This window comes from Euprymna scolopes, chromosome 27, assembly GCF_053919585.1.
Source record: "Euprymna scolopes isolate OS-2025 chromosome 27, ASM5391958v1, whole genome shotgun sequence".
Taxonomy (NCBI): domain Eukaryota; kingdom Metazoa; phylum Mollusca; class Cephalopoda; order Sepiida; family Sepiolidae; genus Euprymna; species Euprymna scolopes.
This window is the reverse complement of record NC_136508.1, coordinates 87,388,065-87,411,827: the sequence shown is the minus strand read 5'-3', so window position 1 is coordinate 87,411,827 and position 23,763 is coordinate 87,388,065. Positions and strand designations below refer to the sequence as shown.

The 23,763-nt window shown below is 36.8% G+C and overlaps 2 protein-coding genes across 2 annotated transcripts; both read right to left on the bottom strand.

Annotated features, from left to right (window-relative positions):
• Positions 1–2,577: 2,577 nt before the first annotated feature.
• LOC145248731 (uncharacterized) lies at positions 2,578–19,700 on the bottom strand. Its single transcript, XM_080110379.1, has 2 exons — positions 18,484–19,700; positions 2,578–2,689 (listed from the first exon to the last, which is right to left on the bottom strand). Exons 1-2 carry the CDS (start codon positions 19,698–19,700, stop codon positions 2,578–2,580), a joined length of 1,329 nt encoding a protein of 442 aa, XP_079966505.1.
• A 509-nt stretch (positions 19,701–20,209) lies between these two features.
• LOC145248730 (uncharacterized) lies at positions 20,210–22,864 on the bottom strand. Its single transcript, XM_080110378.1, has one exon. It carries the CDS (start codon positions 22,862–22,864, stop codon positions 20,210–20,212), a length of 2,655 nt encoding a protein of 884 aa, XP_079966504.1.
• Positions 22,865–23,763: the final 899 nt, after the last annotated feature.

Below are 23,763 nucleotides of genomic sequence, written 5' to 3'. Positions count from 1 at the left end.
ATGATATAGGGATCATCCCATCATCGGTCAGCTGGTGTATGACTGCCCCTACGGCTACATCTGATGCGTCCGTTGTAAGTGTGAGTCTGGTATCTTTCTTGTCATTTATGTAAGTCAGCCTTGTGAAATTTGCTAGGGCTTTCTTTCTTAAAAGCTGCTAAGGCTGGTCCATCTAATGTTAACTGTTGGTTCTTGGTCTTGTTCTGCAACAGCGATGGCATTCACTTTTTCAGGTAGTGATGATATTCCACCCTTGTCGATCGTGTGTCTGAGGAAGTTAACTTCTGATTGGCCGAAGATGCATTTTTCAACGTTTACTTTTAGGCCATAGTGAGATAATTTCCAAGTGCTGTTTATGTTCGTCAAGGGTTTTACTAGCAATTAGCAAATATGAATGGCAGTCCTCGTCTATTAGGTGTTAGAAAGTTTGATTAGCGTTTCAAAGTGTGAAGGGCATGCGAATGAATTCATACAATCCAAATGGTGTGGTCAAGACTGATTTGTGGATATCCTCCTCTGCTACGGGAACTTGGTAATATGCCTTCACTAGATCCAACTTCGAAAGCGTTGTCGCGTTCTGTAATTCGATCGCAAAATCGTAGATGTGAGAAATAGGGTATCTGTCCGGTGCAGTTTGTGCATTTAGTCTTCGGAAATCGCTGCATGGGCGCCAGGATGTACTGTCCAATTTTTGCACCATGTATAAGGGAGAAGACCATGCGCTTTTTTAGGGTTGGATAATTCCCTGTTGTAGCATGTACTGAAATTCTTCTTTCGCTATTCGGTATTTATCCGGTTTTAAATGTCTGGGGGTGGTGTGGACTGGTTGTCCGTGCGTTTTAATGTAGTCTTTAGCACTATGCTTGACTAGGTGTATCAAAATGTTTGGGGAATTTTTGACACCCCTAACACGAAACTGCGAATAAAATATAAAAAACATGTAATTTCTCTTTTAAAAGTGGGTTATTTATTTTCTTTATGGAATATATTTCCAAAATAAACCATTAAAGTTGTTTAAAAAATAATAGAAATATTATTTTTATTTTTTAAAAAGCAGTGTTTACAAAGTGCCGGCGTGCCTTCGTGCAGTCATTTTTTTTACATAATGAAATCAATTGAATTTTACGAGTTAATTTTTTTTCAATTTTTAAACTTTAAAAATCTATCAAAATTTGTATTGGTTAAATTTTAAAGATATTTTCAGGGTTAATATGAAATTGTATGCTCTTTCCAATAAATCGAATATAATATTTTAGACAAACGTTTTTTTTTTTTAATTCCCCCCCCCAATTTTTAAATGTCTATTAAAATTTTAATAATTCATTTATGTACCAAAGTTTTATATATTACAAATTGAAGATAAAAGATCAATAAATAATATATTGTAAATTAAAACAAAAAAAGAAGTGTTTTTTGGAAATTTACCTGTAAAATCCAAAGTGTAAAACCTTTTTTTTAAACCACGTTGATTTTTTTTTAATTGGAAGCCTATGTTCTGCTTATATTGTTCAGTAAGTAATAGATGCTGATGACAATTTTTTCTATTTCATTCAATGTTTTCTTTTTTTAGATATTAAAAAAAACTTTGACTTGATAAAGAAGAATGAAAATATAATAAATCAAAAATTTATGCATTTCTTTGAGAAAAAAAAAAAAAATCCCCCGAGTGTTTTTGTTTTTAAGGCAAAATCTTATAAAATTTGACTATTTTTAACCTATGGGAACACATATTTCTTCAGGCACAAGGCTACACGGCTAATGCAAACGTGTGGTTTTTACTGTTTTCTGTCCATCCGTAGTTCAAACAAGAACAAACGGTGACTTTTGGTTTTTCGATGAAGACATAAAAATGCTTTTTTTATCGTGCTTTTTTCAAACAGTCGTTTAAAAAAGATTTTTATTTAAAAAATCAATGGAATTTAAAATATAAATATGGATAAATTCTGAACATTGAAGAATGGAACGAAACATTCAATAGTATTTTTATAGGTAAGTGATTTTTTCGAATTTATATCGATTTTTGATAACCGAAGTAAGTAAAATTTCGTTGATTTTCTTCAAATCTTTTTTTAAAGAAAACCGATTAAAAAAAACAAATATTGCATAATTTGCTATTAAACCTATTATTTTTTTAAAATTTGGTCTTTGCTTCTTTAATTGAAAAAAAAATAGGGTTTGAATTACATTTTTCAAGTAGCTATAAGCTTGTAAAAATAGGAGGTCGAATTATTCAATTATTTTTCACGCATTCTTAAGATCGGTTTCTGACACTGCTAATGCTTGACCGTGTCCGTGTCTGTGTCCCTGAATGGCTGAGACAGCTGCAGATATTTTTGGAGTAATCAATGGATAGATGGATCCTCAGGTATGGCTGAACTGATACCTGTTGACTGGTATTGAGTGGTGACTCCTCTGACCACCAACTTCATTTGATTGTCTGTTAACGTGTAGTTGGTCATGTCCACAGACACGTTGAATTTCGCCAGGAAATCCGCTCCTATTATGGGTGTTGTTATGTTGGCTATGGTAAAAATCCACATGAAAGTTCACCTCAAGCTGATGTTGATAGTCAGTGATTTACCCCCAAATGTGGATATCTTGGTACCGTTGGCTGCTTGTAAGTGATAAGATTGGGTTGTAATCTTCTGACTGGTCAGTGGTGTGATTATTCTTACTTTGGCGCCAGTGTCTATAAAAAAATTATATCCGTGGGTTTTGTCATGGATATAGAATAGACGACCTTTTATAGAGGGTCCAGTTACAGTCGTCGTCTTTACTGGCTGGCATCCTCATTTCCCTATTTTGTTCTGTTACTGAAGGAACAAGGGTGGTACAGCGTCGTGCGTTACTGCCGAATTTATCATGGTAGGAACAGTCTTGTGACGTAATTCCCCATTGAAGAGCTTTAGAACTACGCTGAGATAGCTTTTTGACTGATCCCGGGTAACGGCAGGTGCCTCGGGAATTTAGGGTGGATAAATATAGAATATTTTAATTCATTGTCAGCTTCAACAAGTGCACGTTGCAAAGAGATAGAGAGGAAGAGAAGAACAACACAGGCGGATAAACGAACCATTTTCTTCTTTCTACTGTCTGTGCAAATTGGCCTAGAGAGAGAGAGAGAGAGAGAGAGAGAGAGAGAGAGAGAGAGAGAGAGAGAGAGTAAGAGGGATCATAGAGAGAGAAAGAAGAGAAAGCTTGTTTTTAATGCTAAAACAATTGATTGTAATCCAATTGACGCTTAAATGAAGCTTATATTTTTTTTCTTTATTGAATTAAAAGTTTGAAAGAAAAAAAAGGAGAGAAAGTGGAAAAAGTTTTTATTTCTTTTGCTTGAAGATTTTTTTTTTTTGGTGATTGAATAATTGTTTTTATTATTATTCTGTTGGTGTTTGTAGTTTTTCTCTCTTATGAAGTATTTGATATTGCGTATATTTGAATGTTTTAATATCATGGGGGCATAAATAAATCCTTGCGAGAATGTCTAGTTAAGACGTAAGAAGGGATTCTGAGATGCAGGCATTATAACAGCAAGGAGGGGTCACTGTGACTGTGGAAAAAAAAATTGAACTATGATAAAATTGATGGAAAGATATTGGAAAAAAGGGAATAACTCTGATAAAGCCTTGAAAAAAAATCGAGTAATGTTATTTTGAAACAAAAAGGGACAAAACTTTTAAACAAGGGAAGTAACTCTTATGAGTGTAACACTAAATAGAGGCCACATCAGACCTGTAGGGTTGATGTGACGTTTTTTTTAGTTAAAAGTAATTTTTTTGTTCCCGGACGATAATCGGGTTGAAGGAATAAAAATTATTATTAATTTTTATTTGTGAATAAATTCTGAGCTAAGTCTGATGTTGAAATGGCGGCGGCAAGAGTGCCTTTGTAGCGAAAAGTTGAATCACATGCTGGACTTCAAAAGCGAAAAAGAATGCATAAAATATGTTAGCCAAAATACACAGGCGTTTGATCTCCAATGGCCGAAATCATAGTGTACAGGAGCCGGAGGGGTGGGGATTTCACACCCGCAATTGGCAAAACTGAGCCAAAGTTGACCTGTGAATTTGACAAGTTGAAAAGTCGGGTTGTTTTTGATCTAAGAGAAACACACGCAGTGACTCGGCATTATGTTTAGAACAAAGAAGAGGAAAAAAATGAATTGTCCGAAATTTCAAAACAATAAAATAACGTATCGAGAATTGTCATTTGGTGAATCAGGTCGAATGTAAGTTATTAAATATGTTTACTCGGATGGGAAAATGTGTTGTCCGATAAGTTCAAAGCGACAAATACATTCTTGGTCTTTTTACGTAAAGAAAATGTCTGATATAATAAAATGGCCGACAACCAGAACTTAATTCAAAGATAAACTAAAATCCCTTTGAATTATCAAAGTGAAAAGTGAGATCAATAGATAATTTTAAAACAAATAAAATCGCGTGATTTGCTTTAAGTCAAAGGAAAAATAATTTTCCTGGATATGGAAAAATTCCATTAGTAAGCCAGGGAGGAGTTAAAAAATACAACGTGTAAGTTGGGCGTTAATTAAGGGAGGAGTCAATCCAATTTTGGAAATGGACCAATGAAAAAGGGCCCTGTCGAAGTATAATCAACCAATGAGAAAAGGCCCCGTCGAATTATAATCAAGCAATTTGATTGGTCGATGACGAACATGGGTGTCGTCATCATTCCATAATTGTATTATAAAAGAAATGAAAAATCAGAGATTAAGTGAAGAACGAAAGAGTGAAGAAAAGAACAGAGTCAAAGAGAAATAAGTCTCGGCAGAATCACCTCTCTCTCTCTCTCTCCTCCTCGCTTGTTGCCTGATAACTCAACGCTTATAATGTGTAGATTACTTAACGAGAATTACGCAAAGTCCGCGATGCCGACCAGGTATTTCAACAACAGAAGCTCAGTTGTAGAACTAACTGCTTGCTTGAATTAATTGTCAACTATATGTATATGCTGTACATACTTCTTTTATGAATTTCCGAAATATATATTATATTAACCAACCTCCGGAGTTTTATTGCTGATGTGCGTTGATCCCTATATATGTACATTCTTTATTTGCCATTTGTGACACCGTATCCATCAACGAACACCCAGGATAACTAGGCCTTGAGGACCGAGCATCCGAGAAGAATCCCCAACGCCTTAACGAAGAACTCACTGGGTGACGCGACGTACTAACGGTTGGCAGACCTGGTTGCCCAGTCGACACATCATAACTGTACCGACCAGGGTGCAGATCATAACTGGGCCGCGATCAAGGGTCAAGGGCGTGTAAAGCACACGTTGCAAAGATCACATGAGTAATTGATGAACTTAATGCATTTTATTGAGTGACAATTTTTAATGATTATCTTATCTTTGAATTATTAATGTGAATTGAAAAAAAATATACGAACAAAGAAAAACAAATTGCATGTGAAAAAAAGAAATTATATTAGCCCTGACGAGCTTTGAACTCTTACATTTTTGATGATTTTGCAAACTTTTTTGAATTAACTTTCTTATGGACTTTTGAATGAAAAAGGGGGAGAACCCTGCATAAAAAGGGTAGATATGGGATTGTGTATATGTTATCTTGTTGACGGATAATTTGAGGATGGAGAGACGGGTTTGTGAAAAAAAATCTGACGGCAAACTGTAGAAAAAAGGGATGGTGTGGTGTGTCAAGAAATTAGACTCCATTGGTTCTACAAAGCAATATAATCTAATGGGGGCGAATGTGACGTACTTCCCCATTGAAGAGCTTTAGAACTACGCTGAGATAGCTTTTTGACCGATCCCGGGTAACGGCAGGTGCCTCGGGAATTTAGGGTGGATAAATATAGATATATTTTAATTCAATGTCAAAATGGATATATTTGCTTTTTGGTTGAAAAAACCTGAGATATTTTGTTATTTGGGAAAAACTCAACAGGAAATGCAAGGGTGTTGGAAGAACATATTGCACTGGCTGAGTGATGGCTGATGACCTCAAGGTTATGGGATTTGGTATTGAATTGGGTCTCAGATCTTTAGGGTTTAGCGTGATTTGATTGGCTGGAGAGACTTCCACCCCACCCACATTGGGCCGATATGCTCTAAAATTAAGCAGATTGCTTGCTAAATTCGGGGAGAACAGATCGTATAGAACCGCCGTTCCCTGGGGAGGAGACCCCTCCACCTCCTTCATCCAACCGTCTGTCGCTGTCTATGAAGAGATTTGAGACTTTGAAAAAAACTTACAAAAAACTGAATGATATTTGTAAAAACATTTGTACATAAGTTGTGAAAATTAACACTGTAGATTAGTCTACATGAGTTGTCTTTCTTCCTGCCTGCTGCTTCGATATTCGCTTTCAGCATACCAGATTTTATGTAACAACCTCAGAGAAGACTAGACTACACGAGCCAATAATTCAGATAGACAGGGGTCTTTAATCACCTTCTCACATGAGAGGTTACAGTGTCCATTCACTCTGTCACGTTCCACGTTTCTACTTTTGCTGGCATTCCTCCGTCTATAGGGCAACCTGTTGTGATGTGAGCGTTGACGATCTGCTTTAAGTAAATCCTGTATTTGTTTGGACAGCTTCTCGACCGTTGATTTTAGCTTGGCTAGCTCCTCATCTCTTCATTGCTTAGGCTGTTGGTGTAGCGAGTTTACTCGGCGTGCACGGAGGTTCTCATGAATCCGGTCTGCTATTTCCGGCAGTTTGTCAGGTTTTGTTCCTTCTGCCGTTGGTGCGAGGTTCTGTACTGTTGATGCTGGTAGTTTATCCAGCCACAAACTCCTCATTATGTTTTCCATCACCTCCCAAAAGTGTGGTCTCCAAGTTCGACCTGTGTAAAGCGGTTGCGTAGCATCGACTCGTTGGATAAGCCAGTTCGTTTTAGAATTGCTTCCTTCAGCCGGTCATAAGGGTTTTCTTCTGGTATAGTTTCGAGTAAATCTGTTACCTCCTCCAGAATGTCGGTAGGTAATTTCTCAACCAGGTAAGTGTATCATGTCCTTTCCAACGTTATCCGCCTTGCATCAAATAAAGCTTGGATTTGAATGAACCAGGATTTGATGTTGGCCGGATTAAATTCCAGAATGTTTAACGATAGGGTAGCTGGAGATATTTCTGAGAGTGACGAATCCATTCCCTTGTTTTGCTTAATTTAATCTCGAAAATGCTTTGGAAGCCTTTAAATTGCCAGTTTTTGTTCTTTGCGTAGGCAAGGAGTCGGTGTAGACGGATGTCTGTGGTTCCAGTTTAAATGGGAGAATAATGTGATGTGGAACTCTTTAAACTGCAGTGAAGTTAGATGAAAATCCTTCGTTGAGATAATAAGATTAGAAGGTGATTGTGAAAATAATGTCCTTATTTCAAAGTGTGTGTTTTAACTGGCAAAGTTCGCCTTATTCAAAAGTCTCACGAGGAAAGTAATCCGTTGTTATTAATTCTTATATAAAATATACGGAAATGGGTGTGTGTATGATTTTGGGTGCCTGTGTGGCGTGTGTAATTATGGTTTTGACAAATTTGAAAACGACGATGAGGTGAAAACGAGAAGCATGTTCTCGTGTCACGTCGGAGAGAGAAGAGAGGAAAAAAAGAGAAGAAAGAATGTTTGTTGCGTTTAAATACGTTTTGAACCGGCTCTAGCACAAGATTGCTGCTGCTGGTATTTGGTTTTTGGAAAAGCGTTAAAAAGACAATCTTCTAAATTTTCTTATTAGTCGCTTGTGTCACGTGGTACTGTCGTCAACTACGTCCATTTTACTTTTGTTGTTGTGAGACAAGCATGTGGCCGGTATTTGAAATTATGTCGTTGCTGGAAGAACTTATTTTTGTGCAAATACGCGGGGAATTAAAATTAATAAACGTTCGTTTATTTGCACACGAGTGTGTGTGTGTGTGTGTGTGTGTGTGTGTGTGTGTGTGAGAGTGAGTGACAGCACAAATTAAAGCAACTTTGAAGGGTCAACAACAAATTAATAATTTAAATGTTGAGTTTGTATTACTATCCACATAGATTCAAAAAAGTTGTCTAAAAACAAATATATAACAAATAAATGCTATCAAGGGCAAGATAAGTTACTTTTCTACCTAATTGGATAATTTTTAGTGTTTTTATTTAATGTAACATGTTGTAACCCCACACTAATGAAGCTCAGCTAGGACCCCCTTTTTGTTTGGAAACTCGGCTCGGATTGTCTGATTCTCTTTTGGGGTTGTTACATTGAATCCTGTATGCTGAAAGCGAATATCGAAGCCACAGGCCGAAAGAAAAACAGACACGTGAATTCTACTCAACAGAATTGTTTTACAAACTTATGTATAATGTTTTTACAAATATCGTTCAGTAAGTTTCAAATCTCTTTACACAGACAGCGTAAGACGGTTTTTTGGAGGAGGAGGAGGAGGAGGAGGAGTCACGTCTCCAGGGGGACAGCGGGTTACTTTGAGTTTCGTGCAGACACTCCTTCGGAAACTGCTTCGAAACTGACTAATTTAATTTCCGCGCGGCACTCGTATTAATAGTGGGGTGTGTGGTCGGGGTGGAAGACTCTTCAGCCAATCAGATCATGCCACGACACTACGGAAAAAAACCTCAGATTTTGCAGGTGTGTAATCCACCAATTTTGTGATCTGAGATTTAGATATATTAAATTCACATGGCCCCTAAGGTCATCCCTGTCAGTCCTGACATCTGGCTTTTCAGTTCACTAAGGCCAGACAATGTTATGTTCTAAGTTCCTGTCACCAATTTTAAATGCAAAATATATTTCTCTGACTTCCAAACAATTTTTGACAATAAAATAAAATATATATTTATATTCTCTATTTCCTCGGGATATCTGTCGCTACCCGGAATCGATTAAAACGGTCTTAGCATAGTTATTCGGCCCTCCTCAGGCCCCTGGGGGGATATAAAGCTCCCCAATGAGGGCAAATTGCTCCCTCAGGTGGATTACGTCACAATGTTTATTCAGATCGAAAAACATAGTGTTTATCGATGTATTTGAAAATTACAAATGGCATCACACTCTCTTTTAAACACGGTAAGTTTGAGAAAAGGAGTAAAAAAAAAACTATACAAAATACTGTTAGAAACTATACAAAATACTGTTAGAAAAATTAAACTATACAAAATTATTAAAAAAAACTATACAAAATACTGTTAGAAAAATACTGTTATATGTTACCATGACATAAAATGACATATATTCGGTGGGGTTTTAACAGTATTTTTATAGTTATTTTTATTTTTAACTCCTTTTCCCAAACTTACCATGTTCAACGAAGAGTCTGGCGCTATTTGCAATTTTCAAATACATCGGTAATCTCTGAATGAACATGTTATATTAAATAAAAACACAAAAAAATATCCAGTTAGGTAGAAAAGTAACTTATTTTGCCTTTGGTAACATTGATTTGTTGTATATTTGTTATTTGTCAACTTTTTCGTATCTATCTATATAGTCATCTAAACCCTAAATATTTTTTGACCGAGAAGCGCCACCTGGCGACAGTTTAGTGAAACGCACCATGAAAATATGGCTGCCGTCAGTATACTGCACAAGTGCCTTTCATGAACACAAAAAGTGGTAAAACTAATTAATTTTTCTAAATAAAATATTTGTTTTTGATAATACAAGAAGTGTTTTCTCTTGTTTGTTTGTTTCGTAATAACACAAGAAATGTTAAAAAATAAAGTAATTTCTTTTTATAAATATATGGTTTCATTTTTCATGTCTTCTGACTGGTTTCGTTACATAACCAACCGTATCCACTTCCGGTAGCTTGATTCCCCCCCCCCCCCCGAGCAGTGATCTTGGACATTACCTAAAGTATACAAATTTATTTTCTTTTGGAGAGGAGGGGTCGTTTTAAAACTATATTCTACCTCAGTATTTTATTTAATTTTCTATTTTTTTAGCGATTATCAAGGCCCCTAAAATGTGATCCCCTCATGTCGGACATTATTTCTTGTTCTCACGTAACACTCGACGCCACTTTTTTTTTTTTTTACTCAATAAACGCTTCAAAATAAATTAAACCACTAACAACTTAGCCAACTAGGTAGAAAAATCGATTTTGCTCTTTTAAAAACAACAGTAAATAAGTATAAATATTTTAAAAAATATTATGCGGTCTCGTTTGTGAACAGAATAAACGCTTTAAAATAAGTTAAACCACTAACAACTTAGCCAGTTAGATAGAAAACGGACACTTAGAAAATCGATTTTGTTTTTTTTAGAACAGCAGTAAACAAGTAACAATATTTAAAAAAAATATTATGGAGGGTATAGTCTCTTTTAAAAACAATATCTCCTTCAAGAACGACCATAAAATGTGTTTTCAATCAATATTTATTCAATAAGTGACCAGTTTTCCTACGTAGCAAAAGGAGACGAGTTTTCCGGATACCAATTTTCTGGGTACCAGTTTTCCAGTTACCAGTTTTCCGGGGACGAGTTTTCCTAAATTCGCTGGTTTTGTCTGATCACCATATCCTTTGAAATATTTCATGTTTTCTTATATTTTGTTTGGTTTTGGCACAAGTGAAAATATAGATGAAAATCTTACAAGTTTATCAAAAATTTGGAAAGGCAAACATTGAGAAGTTTGTTAACTTAGAAAAAAAAACTTTCATTTACATTTAAAATACCCTAAACATGAGATTCTACTTTTTTAAGCGATTATGTGTGAGCACACTGAAACGTAATTTTAGCATTTAGAAAGTTGTGCATATAAATATAATGTAAACTGGTCCCATTTCGGTACATTATAACTTTTTAAGCAGTTAAGTAATTTTTACCACTAATTCTAAGGCTGATCAGCAAAATTATAAAATCATATGTAATTTCTATATATTTTTCGTATTGCCACCTGTACTTAGGGTTAGTAGTAGGAAAGGAGCGTCATTTTTATGAGTTTTAACAATACTATATATTAATACGATAGCGTGTGTGTTATTTATTTTGTTTGTCACGATTACATCCGAGTGACTATTGTTTAATTATGGATTCCCATTTCTCATAATAAATAATTTTATCGAAAATTTTCATAAATTTTGGTTTCGGTTTAAAGTATAGCTGAAAGAACTCAAGCTAATGCACCAAAGTCATATTTTTATTTTATTTTTGAAATCGCAACTTCATAATATATAAAAATCGATAGAACATTAACTTCATAACATATAAAAATCGATAGAACATTAACTCTATAATAATATATACGAAATCTGCAAGAATTAAAATATCATATTTATGTATAATTTACGACCTGGCGTCTTTACTAACTTATTTGCTTTGCCGTAAAAAACGAACGAAACACAAAAACCAGATGTAAATAATAACAACTAGCGGGACCTGTGGAAATTCCACAGAGGGCTCATTTATATGTTATGTATTGATGTTGGTATTCATGACGTAAATAGAGATGCTCTGATATTATTGTAACTCTTGTTAAAACTGCAAAAGTATTTTAGGTGAATACTTTTGCAGTTTTAACAAGAGTTACAATAATATCAGAGCATCTCTATTTACGTCATGAATACCAACATCAATACATAACATATAAATGAGCCCTCTGTGGAATTTCCACAGGTCCCGCTAGTTGTTATTATTTACATCTGGTTTTTGTGTTTCGTTCGTTTTTTACGGCAAAGCAAATCAATTTAATAACCCACCAAATTTATATAATTAAAATAAAATTTAAACATTCATAGAAGGAAAACGCGCAACAGTTAACGAAGCACAACGTCAACTCCATGTTAAAAATGTTTTTTAAATAGTAACATTATTATTTAGAAATTAGTTCGTAACAATTGTAGGGGGCGTTGTTAATATTTTGTTCTTACAACGTTTTGTTATTTTACCCAACAATCGTCGACTATTTTCAAGTGTTTATGAAAACTTTCAAGTAACATGTTTGTTGGAATTTTTTTTTGTACCAATAATGGTGCATCCCCCCTGTTTACATTTATTATTTTTTATCTGGTTCTTATATTTGATTTTTTGTATTTTGTATCCATTATGATTTTTAGTTTCGTATATTTTGGGTTTGTACGAAACTCCCTTTAATTTGAGAAAAGGAAAATGCTAGCTCCATGATGACGCCACGAGCCCAGCGCGAGATTCTTTCTCTTTTGAAATTCGGCGGACGTGGAGATTGGACATGGTTCATTGCCCGGCGCTGAAGATGGAATTTTGAAGAGCATCCTTCAAAGAAGAAAACCCCGGCAAGAATACCCGGATATGTGACGAGACCTACTAATGAAAACTATCTACGTGACTACGGTTTTGCACGTATTTTAGAAGGAGTGAAATGATTTTAAAGAAAATACCTTATTTTACGTGACAAGGAATTTTGGAATCTCCTACCCGGAAAAGTGACGCTGTCTTGCTTCTGAAATCCATCTGTGTGTCTACGGTTTGCACGCAAACATGGAGAGAGAGAAAATTCTAAAAGGACTTTAAACAAAAAAAAAGAAAAAGAAAAAGGCACGTGCCTGACTGGCTTTCAATTTGTGAGTACGCTCCTAAAATTTATTTCATATGCGAGTGTGATTAGGAGATACTATTTTGAATATTATTATTATATTCATTAATGGATACACACAACTTCTTTATAAGAACCAGTGTTATTTTTTTTCATTACATGTTACCTTGGCGTTTCATAGGTTTAATGCCCGCAAAGGGAAAAATTTGAAACTTATTATTGTAAATAAAATATCTTCGTTTCAAAGCAAGACCTTTATATTTTGTTCTTTACCCCCCCCCCCTTTTTATTCCATGCTGTCATTTTTTTCAGGTTAGTTACTTTAGCGTCGAATTTATCTGGAAGCAAGATAAAATTCCGACATTTTGCAAATTTTTCTTCCTTTATTTAAAAGTAGTTTGGGAAATTTCTGCTTTTATTTGAGGGCATTTATCAAATTGTTTTCCGACATTTTGCAAATTTCTCCCCTTTATGTAAAAGTAGTTGGAAAATTTCTGCTTTTATTTGAAAGCATTAGGCAAATTTTGTCTCCATATTAAATGCATTTTGGAAATTTATTATTCCCTTTTTCGGAACGCTTTGAAAGTGAAGTATATTCCCCTTTTCATCGAGATACGTTAATTCTCTTTCGGTAAATGCATTTTGCAAACTTTGTCTCTATATTAAATACATTTAGCCATTTGTTGTCCCTTATTTGGGACACTTTGAAAATTAAGTGTACCTTTTCTAATCGAGATACGCTTTAATTCCTTTTCTTTCAAGTTAGGATTAAATTTAACCTCTTGACATTTCTGTTACCTCCGCTACCTATCAACGTCACTTAGATTCGTTCGACTACTGTGAATTTCTTCCGTTATTTAAAGGCATTTTCCAAATTTATTTTCCCTTATTTAGAAGCATTTTGTAAGTTTACTGCTTTTATTTGAAGGCATGTTACAAACTCGTGTTCCCGTATTTCAGAATACTTTTCAAATTAAGTGGTCTGTTATTTCGAATAATTTAGCAAACTAAGTTACTATACGCCTTGTATGATACAAAGCATGCGCCCTCCCCTTTCTATTTCGCGACTCGTTTTATTCTCATTCTGTCAACGCGTTACTTAGCTAGGGTTAAATACACTCCTATCACTGGCCCACTTGTTGACTCTTTCTGTAACCTCCCTGCACCCCACGGCCCGTTTAGATATTTCAGCTACTAAATTCCCTTTCCTCAAGATGTAAATTGGCGTGTATCTCAACGTCCCCCTAAAACATTCGACGACTGCTATGTCTTGAATTTAGAAAACGTGTAATGTAATTTAGTGTTTCCAACGTTTGACATTCGCTTAACAAAAATTCCCGAATTTAGCATTTTCCTGTACGTCTAGTGTCTTTATTTATATCTGACTAATATTTTACACACAACTTTTCATAAATATTTTTCTAAATAAAAAGATTAAGCTATATGTATACACTTTCCATTTTCTACTCTTTAGAATTGAAGTTGTAACTTTCGTAGCCCTATTTCGGAATATAATTTACATTTTACTTGCTTTAGTTGAATTTCCACGGGTATTGCGATTTACGTTGGGAGAAACTATAGCATTTTCTCTCCCTAGTCAGCGAATAAGAAATCCTACTAGACTGAGGTAATTTTATTTTTCGTCCTAATCCAGCGTGTTCGATATTTTTTCGAAGCTGGATTTTCCCCACTTTAAGAAACGACTTTTTATCTAACTATAACCTCGCGGGGAGCCTAGTAAATAGAGACGCTGTGTCCGAAGCCGGTGTTAGTTGTATGTACGTATTTTCCTCAATATATTAGAAAAAAAAAAAGGAATAAGTATACACCCAATTATTTTGATTTAATGAACACGTGCGTTTTCTCACATGTTTCTGGGTTGTGAATTAATCAAAGGATATTATTAGAAATATTGTATTATACGTTGAAGATATTTATTATAATTTTCTATAGCGAGTTTATACCCATTTGCTTTGCGGACTGTGTTATTCTAAGAGTTTGTGAAAAGACAAGTTCTCTTTTTCTTTGCTTGGCCCGTATTTGCATTTGGTTATTTGGATTCGTTTGAAGATACACATGTGACATTGGTGGCATGTACCCTCCCCCGACGTAGTTGTTTATTTAAACTCTGTTCCTACTCTTTCCCTAGGTTGCATTTCAGTGAGGATACTGCTATAAAAAGTGTTAAACGTTCATTTTCTAGTCTATTAACTTCCATATAGAAGTTTGAATTTTAAATTCACTTAATTTTAATTTTAAGCCATAGAGGCCCTTTTAATTTGTAACTGGGGATTGTATCCCTTGATATTTTCACGGCTCAATATGCTGTATTGGTCTTGTTTTGTTTGTGCTGTGAGGAAGGAATTTTATGCAAATACCTTTGTAACCTTTGTGTGTGCATTTTTTGTGTATAATTTTTGAGCGCCTATTTTTTGTATTTGTTTGGATTTAGTCCATATTTTTGAAAAACAACAACAAAAAAAAAAACGCTGCACGATATTGGTCACTCGTTCTTCCGGATTCCTTGTAAGTTTTATTTAGGGAAAATTATCGCCGTCTTGGATTTGTTGCGGTTGCAGAGGGAATTGCCTAAGCCTTATTTTATGACAATGAAGGCCGATGTCGATGAATGGTTGTCATCGGTAGATAATATAACTGAGTTGTTGGGTGATCGTTCCTTACGTGAGGACGTGGACTGTTTGCTTGTAGAAGCGGATGCTGTTAATGTTGTAGTGTTCTCATCCCAGGTTCGATTCATTCTTTCGAGGTTGGCAGATGGTGTAGAGTGTGATTCCTTGTGCAACCCTGAGATATTCGAAACCCCTAGGGAGATGCTTGGCTAGTTACCAACTACTAAGCCTGAATGTCCAGACTCTGAAAACTGTTTGCTGAGTGCTGGCAAGTTTGGCTTGAAAAATGTTATATCACGGCCTGAAAGCAGTGTTGCTAGTGCCACTTCAGAGGATCTGCTTAGTCAGGTGCTGAAGTTTGATTTTTCTAGCGGGCAGTTTGCCGGTGATATTTTAAAGAAAACTGTATTGGGAGTGAGATTCCCAGGTATCATGAATGATACCACTCGTGTCCACGACTTGTTAAGTGTGGGCATGAATATTGTGAAATTTATGGAGGGATTTCCTTGGGATGTTGGAATTGTTTTGCCCTCTAACCATGTGAGTTCGAAAACTCGCATGTGTGGCTATTTTCCACAACCTTATCAGAATACCGCGGAACTTAATCATGACGGTGGGATATTACTCCGGTCATGTAGTTCTGACAATAGCCAGGGGTTAAAGGACAGGAGTCTATCCTGTGTGAAAGTACAAGCTTTGTGCACTTTAAGTGCTAATGTTAGCACTGGGAGAGAAATTCTCCATCAAGTGCAGAAAGCACTATATCCACCTGTGAAGGTGTAAAAACCAAGAGGATTTTGAAGAACTCAAGTTGGACTGGGGCGTCCAGATTCGGGTTGAGTGTAACCCGATAAAGAATCCCATGAGGGATCCTATCGAATTTGCTGACTACATGGTGTGTAGTTCAGCTTCTCCGAGTTCCTACGAGAATGTAGGATATGTTGTGCAGAGATCACTTGCAGAACCTTAATTCTATGAAGTGGCTCCTTTAAGTAGAACGTTTCCTGCTTGGGAGTTAAATGCAGGTGTTTTTGTTTTTAAATGTTTTGCGAATATCTGCCTTGGCGTAGCTTACGGCAGTATTGCAAGAGCTTTCGAAGTCAAGCTTGATTTGTCCAGGGGTATTTCTGGGGCGCTCAAAACCATCTTATGCTTAGTTAGGAGTGATTTTTCTAATGCTGAGATGGTTGTTTCAGTGCTGAACACAAGAAGATTGGATCTCTCCTTGATAGGAGTATTATATCTCCAGCTACCTAGGTGTCTCCGACACCCATACTCAACTTTGTTTGTTTGGCTATATGTATATTGCTATTCAAACGTTTAAAACTGTAATCGCCTTGCATGATTTGTCCAGGATGGGGGATTCAGTTTTATTTCATTCCACCAAGTTGAAGAGCTTATCAAAGCATAGCGATGATTGGATTCGTCTCTCTTGTAGTACCGGTGTTGATCTCACTGGGCTCTTGTGGTTACGAGAGAGCTGAGATATTTTGGTGTTCGCCAGAGATAATATAAGGATGAGGAGGTTGGATGGTAAGTGAACTTCTCAAGCCTTTATACTCTTTTATATGTATGTAGTTAATTATCTGGTGGAATATACTTAGTTCAAACTTCTGTTGTGACCTAGCATCGTAGCATTAGTTTAAATTTGTGAATCTGGTTAGGTACTCCTCTGTTCGAACCTAAAACATGAAGGTTTTCATGTGAAATTTTATAGAATAAGCTTATTTGAATTTTTCTGTCTTTTCGTTCTGATATTTGTTTCCTGGAGTTCTTCTGACCATACATTGTGTGGTATATGTATATATAAAGAAAAAAAATTGTATTGAAAATTTTACAGATGTCATTCAACTGTAGGTTAGCTGCCATTTCCTGTTGGGGGAGAATGTTGGAATTTTTTTGTACCAATAATGGTGCATCCCCCCTGTTTACATTTGTTATTTTTTATCTGGTTCTTATATTTGATTTTTTGTATTTTGTATCCATTATGATTTTTAGTTTCGTATATTTTGGGTTTGTACGAAACTCCCTTTAATTTGAGAAAAGGAAAATGCTAGCTTCATGATGACGTCACGAGCCCAGCGCGAGATTCTTTCTCTTTTGAAATTCGGCGGACGTGGAGATTGGACATGGTTCATTGCGCAGCGCTGAAGATGGAATTTTGAAGAGCATCCTTAAAATGAAGAAATTTTATTATCCACTTTGTCCCGTGGAAGTTAATTCTTCTTAAACAATTAATCGTTACTACTAACTTGGAAACTGAAGGAAAAAAATACAAACAAAAAGAGAAAAATAGGAGAAATAGAATTTATTAACAAGGATATCTAAAGGAAAGGTTTGTGACCTCTATGGGCTGCAAAAAATGTCCATCTGGCTTACAAGAGTCTTGTAGTAGTAACCAAAACGGGGGAGAGAGAGTGAAGGGAAATAGAAGGAAAGAGAGATAGAGAAGGAGGAAGAAGGGGGGGAAAAAGGAGGGGATCACTTACTGGAAGCTTCTGGGCGCCCTTTTACGAAAGGAACATTTAGAAAGTTCGTTTTCTTGTGGGTTTTATTTTTTGAGTTTGTGTTGGTTAAAAGTTCCCTTTTTCTTTCTTTTTCCTGGAAATTCGTTTTTCGTAGTCCTTCAGCAAGGTCGAAATTTCTTAAGGCTGAATATTCTGGTGTTTTCGGGTATCTTCGAAAACTTCCCTGCGGCGAATTTTCTGTTCAAAACTTCTATTATCCTTCCTCGATAATAGTATCAGTTTTCAAGTGTCTTAGAAAACTTGGTTCTTCTGTTTAAAACGTCTATTATCTTTTCTCGATAATAGTATTAGTTTTCAAGTGTCTTAGAAAACTAGGTTCTTCTGTTCAAAACTTCTATTATCCTTTCTCGATAATAGTATTAGTTTTCAAGTGTCTTAGAAAACTAGGTTCTTCTTTTCAACGAATTTAATGTCTCGTCAAGACAGAGTTGTACAACGCTTTAGTAAATTCCAGGCGTCCCTTTTTATCCGAGACCGACAGTTCGACCGTTCTGGTCCCCTCGAAGCCTTGTTCACAACTGACTATTTTAACTCAAAATATCACACACGTGCCTCAATTTAGCGCGAAAACGTCGCATCCAATCAACGGGCATAAGGGAGTCAGGTGACATAAAAAAAAGTGGGAAGCTAGGGAAGGGGGTAGGAAAGGGGTTAAGAAGAAAGGAAGGAAGAACAGAGCAGCAAAAAGAAGGAAAGAAAAAGGAAAGAAAGATGGTGGAAGATAATTTCCACACTCTCCCTAAAAGAAAAAAGACAAAAAGAAAAAATCCTCAAACAACAATCTAATACCAAACGTATTCTGGATTTCTTTCATTTAAAGGTTTAACAGACCTTACAGGCCTAGACTGAAAGTTTTCCCTGTCCCGACTAGTCCCCGAGCTCAGAGAATTGCCCTCTCCATCGTTAGAAGCTTGGTGAGAATGGGTTATGGAAAGTTCTAAAGGACACAAGTTCCTTAAGGAATGTTCCTGAGTGCTGCCATCACTCCTTCTGATTAAAGCTGACCGAACTAAGCTATCCGACCCAGAAGTTAGATTAACCACCCTTCCCAAGGACCAGTAAGGACGAGGCTTCATAGGGTTTTTTATCAAAACGACATCACCCAGCTTAATCATATTTTCAAAATCAGATTGGTAAAGATCCTGCGACAACTCCCTCAGACCCAAGAGATATTGTTCATACCATAGCCTTTTAAAACGATTCAAGAATTCATCTCTACATCCCAGACTCTCAATAAGATCTTCTTTACTAGGGGGGTTATTCAGGAAACAATCTTCTTCTAAGGACAAAAACACAGAGTTTTTATGGAAGCGATGCACAAAGGCATTAGGAGTAATCACCTCCAAGCCAGAGTCATCAGAGCAACGATAGGTCAAGGGCCGATCGTTAACAGATCCTTGCACATCTGACAGAACCGTCAAAAGTTGAAAATAACTTAACTTCCTACGTCCTATAACCTTGAAAAGACAACTTTTTACAACTCGAATTAATCTTTCCCACACAGCACCGTACCAAGCAGAATATAAAGGTATCGTTTGGTGTTTGATAAGATGGGCATCAACTGTCCCTCTAAATTCGTCAGACAAATAAACCTGTTTAACAAGGTCACAACCCGCCACAAAGGACTTTGCATTATCCGAATAAATGTGAGAAGGGACCCCATAAAAATTGAAAAATCTCAAAAATGCCAAAACCACAGACTGAGTGGTCATATCAGGCAACAGTTCCAAGTGTATAGCTCGCACACTAAAACAGGTGAAGATTAAAATATACATCTTTTTAGTTTCATCACCTTCATGCACCCACAAATGGCCAGTAAAATCGACCCCGGTGTGCAAGAACGGCTTAACTAAATTAACCCGATGCTTAGGCAAATTTGTAACCTTGGGATATCTAAAGGAAAGAGTGTTATATTTTTTGCAAACGACACAACAAGATATCACCGTTTTAATAGCTTGTCTAGCTTTGGGTATCCAAAATCCCAACATTCTGATTTTGCTAAGCGTAGCAGCAATTCCCAGATGCTTACACTTCAAATGACAATCCATGATTATCAAACTTGTAACATGACAAGACTTAGGAAGCAGAATAGGATGAAGGACTGCATCAGAAAAATAAGTAGATTTACCAATTCTACCTCGTGAGCGAATCAATCCTTCATCATCCAAAAATAAATTAAATTTAGAAACCAAAGGGGGGGCTTCACTGCCATCAGACTTAGACAAATAATCCTTTTCCTTAGAAAGGAACAGTCCTTGTGTCATTCTGAGCAAGTACAATCTCGCCTTAATACTAGAGTCGAGAACAATACCTCTCATTTTTGATATAAATCGGAATACAGCAATCAAAACTCCAATGAGCTTCTTCAGCGAAGAAAATCTCTCTACTTCAATTATATAACTGCCCTGAAAGACAGGTTCACAACCAGTAACTGTACTGATCAACATCTGGCTAGCCGGATTAAGACAATTCAGGTCATAACTAGGCCAGATCAAGTTATCTCCTCTCAACCATTCAGGCCCGAATAACCAACGAGTAAAAATCATTTTAAATTTGTTCAGGGACATACTCCTCGTGACAAGGTCAGCAGGATTGCATCAGTCTTCACATACTTAAACTTCACTGTCAAACCTTTATCACTAAGATTTTTTACCATCGCTTTTACATCTTTTAATCGGTTACGAGTGAATTGACATTTCGTATGGACATTGTCAGATAAAACCCAGGACAGTACTACCTGTGCATCTACAGCGATAATCACAGAACTGAGCACTTCCAAAGGGAGTATTTTCACCAGAACAGAAATGTGCTTCATGCATAAATATACCGCTAACAGCTCCAAGGTGGGTAAGGTTCTCTTAACAGAGGGAACAACGCTGGCTTTAGCGAATATCAGTCTGGCTTCTCCATGCTGATGTAAATATACCGCGATTCCATAGGCCAGGTTCGAGGCATCACAAAACACTATCAACGTGGCTGAAGAATCGGAAGCCACGGAGTAACGGTCGAATTCAAGCTCCCCAATACGTACCAGATCCTTATACAACTTCTCCCAGTCAACCATAATGTCGGGTGGGACCGGCTGGTCCCAGGATACTTTCAACTTCCACAATTTACTAAGAAGGATCCTACCTTTAATAGTAACAGGGAGCATTAAGCCAAGGGGGTCAAATACAGAGGAATTTACAGACAAAATATCCCTCTTAGAGGATACTGATCTTCCTTCAATGCAAGAACTTACTCGCATTTTGTCAGAGGAGGGGTTATACAAATAGCCCAATACCTTCTCAGTGTCAGAACCGTGGGAGGAGAGACTGTTATCCTGCAACATTCGCTTAGCAAGCACTTCATTGTTGCTACAGCAATTCCTCAAGGAAAATCCACCTTCCCCCATGACAGAAACAGCTTCCAAGTACAGCTGCATCAGAACTTCAGCAGAATTATGAGTTTTCACCAGATTGTCCACATAGAAGTGGCCCAAAAGCATCTCTCTGCAAGGACCAGGAGGGTATTTCTCCACATGATATCGAACCATGTAGCTCAGTATGAAAGGACTGGATACAAAGCCAAATATAAGAGTGTTGTATCTAAAGCAGATCAACTCATTACCCAATCTTAAAAAGAAGCAGAATCTATTTTTGTCACATTCGTCATTCAAACGAATCATTAAAAAGGCCTTCCGAATATCGGCCAGTAGAACATACTGGTTCATCCGAAACCGCAAAAGCAAATCCAGCATGTCAGTGCACATATTGACACCAGAATAAGCGCAGTCATTTAAAGAAGGTTTCCCACCGGTTCTCAAAGAACAATTGAAGACCGGTCTAATCTTGGTCGTGCACTGTAAATCCTGTTTTATCACCGGTCGATGAGGAATCCATACATATTTGTTAAAATCGGAAGGAGTAACCACAATCCTTTCAATTATTCCTTCCTTTTCTTGATCTAAGAAGACCTGACAATAATCCTCGTACAAACCTTGTTCCGTCAGCTTCTTCGATATGCGATTCAAAACTGACAAAGACACCTGATGATTAGCAGGCACCGATTTTAATTTTTCTTCATTCCAAGGCAAACTGACATAGTAAGAGTTATCTATGAAGCGAATGGAGGAGCAAAAGGACTCAATCATATTCTTATCGAAATCACTGAATTCCTCATCAACAATACCTATGGTTTCCAAACTAAACATTTTTTCTACAGTCCTCTCAACAGAAGACTCCTCAAAACAACTGAACGGATCAGTATACACAGACTTGGGGTTCAACGTAAAATATACATGAGTGAGGTCGCACACAGAGTGTTCCTTGACGACTTGAGCATAATTCAATTCCAACCCCTTTTCCAGGTCTTTGGGAGGAGGAGACCCAAAATCCGCCAGATCACCAAACAAAACCATTCCTTGGGGAAATTCCCACACAAGGCCCTCTCTAAACTCCTTTAAATTCATAGGTCCCAAAAACCTAAGCACGTCCACACCCAGTAAGCCATATACAGGCAAAGTGTCATCTCTCAACTCCGAGAAATTAGCAGCCAATTTGACCTGATGTTTCTTAAGGTCTTCTACCACAGAATTCAATCCGTGAACACGAAAAGAAAGGTCCATATCATCATCCACCAAGAACAACACAGAATGGCATGAATTTGGAAACCTCACTTGAAGATTAACTTCCTTCAAGTGTTTAACTTCTTTTCCCAAAAAGGTCTTAATCAGAAACTTACGATCTCTCATGGGAGTATTAATATTAGAAAAGGCATCCAACATTTTTCCAGACAAATAGGATCGCTCACTACCAGTGTCGATAAGGCAGTTGAAAGATACACTTTCACCAGATCCATTGTCGACGGCAACCTCAACAACAGGCAGTAACGAAGAGCTATTCAAGTGCCAACAAGCATTAGAAGCAGTAGATTCACCCCCAACAGAAGGACACAGCACTCTACAGTGACCCTTCTTATTACATAGCCAGCACATTCCATACTCCTTACCCTTGCAAATACATGACTCTTCTGCATGAGAAGGGCTCGAGCACTTGCTACATAAGCCAATCTCCTTACACCTACTCAACCGGGCAGCATGAGAAGGAAAAAACTTGCAGGAATAACCGTTATGGTTATTGGTTCGGCAAAAATTACACTTAAATCCAATCTTAGTAGACTGGATATGAAAATTTTCCAGTGTGGAAGGTTTTTTAGCATCTGGAGAGCCCATGAACCTAGGGGAAAATGTTTTCTTAGGTATACTAGCCACCTTCCGAGGATATGTTTCCTTATTTTTACAAAACTCAATCGTTCGAAATATTTCCGAACTGTGGTCTAGTATGTCTTCCAGGGTAGGGTAATTATTTCCTATTTTATGTATCAACTCAGACCTAAAAAGAGTGGGCAGCTTACTAAAAACAATATGACTTAACAACTTGTTTCCAGGAGAGTTCATCTCCAAGAAATTTAAACTGAAGGAACTATTTAATTCGTGAACCTGAGCCTTAACAGAATTCAAGAACTTCTTTGCTACTAAATTGTTGCTTAACTTCTCTATACCCGATATATGGGAAAAAAAAAGAATCCACAATGTTGTCCTTATCTAGAAATTCCGACGCGAGAATGTCGGTGGCTATGCGATAGTTTTCCTCAGATATAGAGAGGTGCCGCACCAGTTGAAAGGCGTAGCCAGACAAATGGTTTTTCAACACAACTAACCTCAGGGCGTCATTTTCTAAGTCCACTACGCTATTTTCGAATTCCCGCTGAAAATTAAGGAAGGCTAATATATCGTTTTCTAAATTCTTTTCACTAAACTTGGGACATTCAATTTTGGGCGTCATCCCCAGACGTTTTTCCTTAATAAGAGAGACTTTGTGATTTGCACTATCCCTTACTTCTACCGAAGGCTTGAGTCTAGACAATTTTTCCAAAACCTTCACTCGATGGAGAGCGCAATCCCTATTAAATGCCTTAATCTCCTCATCTTCTGTTCCCTCAATTAAATAGGCATTAATAATTTGCTCGTCTAATAAATCCACTGAAGCAATGTAATCATCTATCTGCTTTTTATATAACGTATAACCTACTTCATTTATTTCATCTAATGAGTCTAAAAACTCAAATACA